This window comes from Python bivittatus, unplaced genomic scaffold (genome assembly GCF_059951505.1).
Source record: "Python bivittatus isolate LINGU-HERP-01145 unplaced genomic scaffold, Pbiv_v1 ctg000020_np1212, whole genome shotgun sequence".
Classification (NCBI taxonomy): domain Eukaryota; kingdom Metazoa; phylum Chordata; class Lepidosauria; order Squamata; family Pythonidae; genus Python; species Python bivittatus.
In genome coordinates, this window is record NW_028277030.1 from 5,289,284 (window position 1) to 5,295,906 (window position 6,623).

Below are 6,623 nucleotides of genomic sequence, written 5' to 3' on the forward strand. Positions count from 1 at the left end.
AGCTCCCATTACAACCATTAACAGCAACCCCCCCCCCTTAGTTACAAGTGGCAGAAACAAATCACTCCAACTCCCAACGAATGCAATACAATGGAAAACAACAACAGTTGGGTGATGCAGGTTCTGACAGGTGGAGAGCAACTTCTCTGAGGATGGACATCAGCTGATGGGAAACTCCAGCCTGTGTCAGAGTCTGCACACTCAATCCCAAAGTTCAGTAAATCCTCTGGAGACAAAAAGTTCCATCAGAGATTTCTTTATTTAGGAGAAGCACACAGCATCATAGTTTGTTGAGTCTGATTCAACATAGCAAAGCCTTGTCTTTTTAAGCCCAACTTCCCCCCCTTCTAGGTTTCTATTCCCGCTTGCAGCTCTTCGTGCCTTGCTCCGGTTCTCACACCTCCTGGCCTTGGATGTCTGGTTCAAGATAGAGATAACGGCACCTGGCCTCCTCTTTCCCCCCCCCTTTTATGGCAGGTCAAGCAAACGGTTAGAATAACATTCCCAACATTACACTATTGATCTATGGTTAGCAATAAATGCAAAAGAATGGTTAGTAATAATAGCACATTAAAATAATTGAAGATTCTAGTTTGCGTAGATCCTGACATGCCGCCCTCCAACAGAAAGAATGTTCCTACATTCGGAAGAAAATCTGAAAAAGAAGACAGAAATGTTACAATGATCATTAATATGGTTATTTAGGCTTGTCAGGGTATTGTGAGTGAAAACGAGCAAGTAGTTTAGGGGCTTTAACATTAATACTGTCCACCCATTCGTGATGGGTTTTGGGAAAATGTTTCCATTGAATCAAGTACTGGAGTTTGCCTTTATGTTTTCTAGAGTCCAAAATGTCTTTTACTTCGAAGTGACTTTGTCCTTCAATCATGATAGGTGTTGGTGGAGATGGATCGGGATGCCAAGTTTCAGAGGGCTTGAATGTTTTCAGTAAATTTGCATGGAAAACAGGATGAATGTTTCTATAATGTTTTGACAATGATAATTTAAATGCCACAGGGTTTATAACTTTCTCAATTGGGAAAGGTCCCACATACTTTGGAGCAAGTTTTTTAGATGGTTGGGAAGATTTTAAATTTTTTGTAGAAAGCCAGACTAGGTCGCCTACCTTCCAAGGGGGGTTTGCAGTGCGTTTTCTGTCAGCGAATTTTTTATGCTGGCTTTTTGCTTTTTCTAGAGATTTCCCAATTAGTGGCCACAGATTTGTAATGTTATTTATCCATTGGTCTGTTGAGAGTTCAGGGAGGTTTTTAAGTGGTAATTCTGGGAAAGGCGGGAAGACCTGGCCAGAGGCTATTTTGTATGGTGTAAATCCAGTGCTTTGATGCACTGTGTTGTTATAAGCTACTTCAGCGAAAGGAAGGAGCTCAGACCAATCATCCTGTTGATGATTCGTGAAGCATCTTAAATATTGTTCCAATAAAGAGTTAATTTTCTCCGTAGATCCGTCAGTCTCCGGATGAAAACTGGAACTCAAAGCTTGAGTAGATCCAAGTAATGTAAGAAATTCCCTCCAAAATTTGGAGGTGAACTGTGGCCCGCGATCTGAAATCACCCGCTTGGGGGAGCCATGGAGGCGGTAGACATGTGTAATGAACAGTTTAGCTAATTTTTTAGCATTTGGAATTGATGAACATGGAACAAAATGTGCTTGTTTAGAAAACAGATCCACTACAACCCAAATCACTGTGTTGTGATTACTCAGAGGTAAATCCACAATAAAGTCCATAGAAACTTCCTCCCAAGGTTTTTTTGGAGATGCCACAGATTGAAGAAGGCCGAGAGGTTTCCCCCCGATCTTCTTTGACATTGCACATACAGGGCATGTAGAAACATAGTCGGAAATGTCTTTTCTCATGGTTGGCCACCAAAATTGTCTGCGCAAAAGGTGTAAGGTTTTTATAAATCCAAAATGCCCGGAAGTTTTATCATCATGTCCCCTTTCTAGAATTTGTTTACGAAATGAAAGTGGAACATAAAGCTTGTCTCCCACCCACCAAGCTTGGTCTTCATGGGTTAGAGTATTTTTATTATTCTGGAACCATTCATCAGAATCTAAAGCAGCATTTATCTTTTGGAGTAGGTCGTTGGTAGGTTTTTGTTTTTGAAGTTTTGCTTGAGATCTGGTTAGGGCCACTGAGCCAGGTTCTGTTTAAGGTGGTGCTTTAAGGATTACCGGGGCAACCACCTGTTCTCTTTGGCTGTTATGCTGAGGCAATCTTGACAATGCATCAGCTAAAAAGTTCTTTCCTCCTGGTATGAATTTTAAAGTGAAGTTAAAGTGACTGAAGAATTGGGCCCAGCGTACTTGTTTAGGAGACAACTTCCTTGGAGCTGTAAGAGATTCCAAATTCTTGTGGTCTGTCCACACTTCAAAAGGCTGGGCTCCCCCCTCCAGGAGATGCCTCCAGGTCATAAGGGCCCAGCGTACTGCAAAAGCCTCCTTTTCCCAAACAAGCCACCTTCTTTCTGTCTCAGTAAATTTGCGAGAAATATAAGCACAGGGTTTGAGTACACCCTCTTCATCTTTTTGAAGTAAAACAGCCCCAATTGCTACGTCCGAGGCATCGGCCTGTATCACAAATGGCTTGTCAGGGTCTGGGTGTTTCAAAATTGGCTCTGCTGTAAATAAAGCTTTCAGAGCCTCAAAGGCTTTTTGGCACTCCTCTGTCCATGTTACCGGGGCCCCGGGTTTTTGAGCTTTTGCTACGACTTTGCCTTTTGTTTTTAGTAAATCTGTTAATGGCAAAGCCACTTGTGCAAAGTTTGGAATGAACTGGCGATAAAAATTAGCAAAGCCCAAAAAACTTTGCAATTGCCTCCGAGTTTTAGGTGGTTCCCAACCCAAAACATCTTTTACTTTAGAGGGGTCCATTTCAATTCCTGCCTTAGAAATGCGATACCCCAGGTAGTCTACTTGTGTTTTATGAAACTTGCATTTTGACAGTTTGGCATATAATTGAGCTTTCAACAATTTTTTCAGAACAGTCCTCACCAATTTCACATGGTCCTTTAGGTTGTCTGAGTAGATCAGGATGTCATCTAAATAAACCAGCACTCCTTGATATAAATGCTCATGTAGCACTTCATTAATTAGTTGCATAAACACCCCGGGCGCTCCCGAAAGCCCGAATGGGAGGACCTTGTACTCATAGCATCCAAAGGGGGTCGAAAAAGCGGTTAAATGCTCGTCTCCTTTGCGAATTCTTACTCTGAAATATGCCTCCCTTAAGTCCAATTTAGTAAATATTTTCCCCTTTGAGAGTTGAGCAAGCAGGTCCTTCATCAACGGGAGGGGATATTTATTTTCCTTACAGATTGCACTGAGACCCCTGTAGTCCGTGCACAGCCTCAAGCTTCCATCTTTCTTTTCCCGAAATAAAACGGGAGCTGCCATGTGTGATTTAGCTGGCTGTATAAATCCCCTTGCCAGATTTGTGTTTATAAATTCCCTCAGAGCAGCAAGCTCTTTCTGGGTCATTGAATAAGTTTTCTTTTTTGGGAATTTAGCTCCTGGCTGAATCTCTATAGCACAGTCAGTGTCTCTGTGGGGAGGCAGTGTATCTGCTTCTTTCTTGCTGAACACAACCTGTAAATCCCTGTAGGGTTCAGGAATGTTTTTAAGGGACTCTGGGTCCAAATCTAGTGATCTGTTCACGCTGCTAGCTGTTGCCGCAGTTTCTGTTTTTCCTGACTGCTCAGGTCCCAAATAAATTCCATCTGCAAATTGCAGTTGCTCCATCTTCCAAAAAACACGAGGATCCCACTTTTTCACCCAGTTCGCTCTGAGGATTAGGGCGTAATTCCCTAAAGGAGCCACTAAGCATTTAAGAGTCTCTTTGTGGGTCCCTACTTGTAGCTCAAAGGGCTCCGTGCAATACAGCACAGCCCCTCCCCTGGCTTTGGAACCATCCAGCTGGGTGAACACTATTGGGGTCTTTATTTTTTTCACCCTTAGCTCCAACGCGTTAACCAGTACGGGACTGATCAAACAGCGTGAGCAGCCGGTATCCATTAGCGCGGTTAGCGTGGCTTTGTACTCTGTTCTGAGCGCTGAAATAGTCACTTTAAGGGTGGTAACACTCACCGACTCATCGTCATCGGAGTCGTCTTCCTCCTCCTCCGGCTCAGCCTTGGGTTTGTGAGCAGGTTTGTCAGCCTCGACGCTTGCCTCTTGTTCTTTTCCCACCGATCCATTTTTGTAGATGACAAGGTCTGGGAACAGCGATTCTGTACCTGCCGCAGCGGTTCCTTTTTTCCCTTTCGCGCCGGGCTTTTGCGCTGCTCCAGCGGGCTTTTTCGCCTCCCCCCCCTGTGCGGGTGGCGGTTTAGGACAGGAAGGCGCCAGATGACCCGGCTCGCCGCAGCGGAAGCAAACGCGATCGGCCCCTCTAGGAATTCTCTCGCCTCCTCCCCTTGATGGTTGTCTTCGGGACGTCGACGCCGGGGCGCTGGGTCTCCTACCGAAGTCCGGCTCTACTCTTTTCCACTGGGCTTTGACGTTCCCCGCGTGCTGGATCCATCCGTCTAGGGAATTTGGGTCTCCCCGGGCGAACGCCAACTTCCAGAGATCACGACGCATTCCTTGCTGGAAGCAGTCAATTTTGAACTGCTCCGGCCAATCAGGAAGCAGCCCCGCAACGCTGCGAAACTCCAGGGCGTACTCGCCAAGGCTACGGGTTCCCTGACGCAGCGTGCTCAGTTGCGCCCGGGCTCTGGTGACTACTCCAGGGTCCTCAAATCTCCTGCGAAGAGCGGTTAGAAACCCACCTAGGTAGTTTAGTTCCGGCGCTTGTGCTGCTCGGAGCTGGATCAGCCACTCCCCCGCTTTGCCGGTGAACGCTCTGCAGATGTAGAGTACGCGCTCCCGGTCGGAGGCAAAAAGATGCCCCGTCTGCTCCATGCATATGGTGATCTGCGCCATGAAGTTGGGTACTTCCTTCGGGTCCCCGCTAAATTTTTCGGTCAACTCCCAGCGCTTTAAAAGGGCATCTTGCTGGGCTTGGATTGGGGCAACCCTCCGACCTATCATCAGGGCGGGTGCAGGTGGCGGAGCTGGGCCGGCCGGAGGACCCAGTGCTGCCGGAGCTGGGGGGGTGGCAGGTGTGGTTGGTGGGGCTATCAGCGATTCCTCTAGCCCTTCTTCTTCGCCCCCCCCTCTACGCCCAGGCTTTGGTACAGACCTGAACGACGGATGAGTTCGCTCATCCTCATCAGCTCCCTCTTCATCAAGGTGTTTTCCGATTGCAGGATCTGCACGCAATCTTCTAGGGTCCCCCTCCGGGTGGATTCGGTTCTCCCTGTCGTCAGGGCCCAATGCTTATCAGGGTCCATTTCTAGGAATGACATCTCCCCAGTCAGCTCTTCCATGCTCCACAACTTAGTTTTGCACCGGTCGGGTTTCCGTGGTGCCGGGAGAGACGGGTAGGTGCTGGTCAGGGATTCCTCCCCCACGGATCCACCTACGGCCCCGGCCACGGGGCATTCCTCCTCCATTTCCGCAGCCGCGGTCGGCTTTTCGAGGGATTTCTCCACGGTGGTAGTTTCCCCGGTAAATCCCTCGTAAAGTGGGGTGAGACTCAACAAAATGTCAGAGTCTGCACACTCAATCCCAAAGTTCAGTAAATCCTCTGGAGACAAAAAGTTCCATCAGAGATTTCTTTATTTAGGAGAAGCACACAGCATCATAGTTTGTTGAGTCTGATTCAACATAGCAAAGCCTTGTCTTTTTAAGCCCAACTTCCCCCCCTTCTAGGTTTCTATTCCCGCTTGCAGCTCTTCGTGCCTTGCTCCGGTTCTCACACCTCCTGGCCTTGGATGTCTGGTTCAAGATAGAGATAACGGCACCTGGCCTCCTCTTTCCCCCCCTTTTTATGGCAGGTCAAGCAAACGGTTAGAATAACATTCCCAACATTACACTATTGATCTATGGTTAGCAATAAATGCAAAAGAATGGTTAGTAATAATAGCATATTAAAATAATTGAAGATTCTAGTTTGCGTAGATCCTGACAGCCTGCTTTAAAACATGCCCAAAAGCAGGTGGATGATTTGGGGCATGAAGACTTAATGGTGAGTGAGCTTGCATTCTCATGATGGTTGAGGTGAGAGTGAGGGCATTGAAGACCAACTGCAAAGTGGATTTGACTGCATTCTTAGACTCTGGGTGCACATGTTGCTTAATTAGCCCGGTGATTGTGAATGGACATGGACTAAGGGTGTGGAAGCTAGAAAACCCTGTTATTTTTATGCAGTTGGATGGGTCACAAGCGGGAGGGGCCCCAGTAAAATTCTATAGCAAAGAAATCAAGATGAGAATTGTTTAAATTGTTTTGTAAATTATCAGCAGGACAATTGGGCAGAACTCCTGTCATTTGCTGAAGTAGTTTTGAACAACGCTGTGCATCAGAGCACTGGGTTTACCCCATTCAAAGTGGCTACTGGACAGGATTTTGTGCCTATCCCAGAACTTCCCCAGGAATCCACTCAAGTGGCCTCAGTAGACAAATGGATCAAACAAATGACAGATACATGGCCAATAATTAAAATGGCATTGCAAGATGCCAGGGAGGATTACAAAAAACATGCAGATCGCAAGTGGTCCCC

The 6,623-nt window shown here is 46.7% G+C and overlaps 1 protein-coding gene across 1 annotated transcript; it reads right to left on the reverse strand.

Annotated features, from left to right (window-relative positions):
* Positions 1-246: 246 nt before the first annotated feature.
* On the reverse strand, positions 247-5,643 carry LOC112542429 (retrotransposon-derived protein PEG10). Its single transcript, XM_088133809.1, has 2 exons — positions 4,106-5,643; positions 247-655 (listed from the first exon to the last, which is right to left on the reverse strand). Exons 1-2 carry the CDS (start codon positions 5,048-5,050, stop codon positions 638-640), a joined length of 963 nt encoding a protein of 320 aa, XP_087989935.1. The 5' UTR covers positions 5,051-5,643; the 3' UTR covers positions 247-637.
* Between the last annotated feature and the right edge of the window lie 980 nt (positions 5,644-6,623).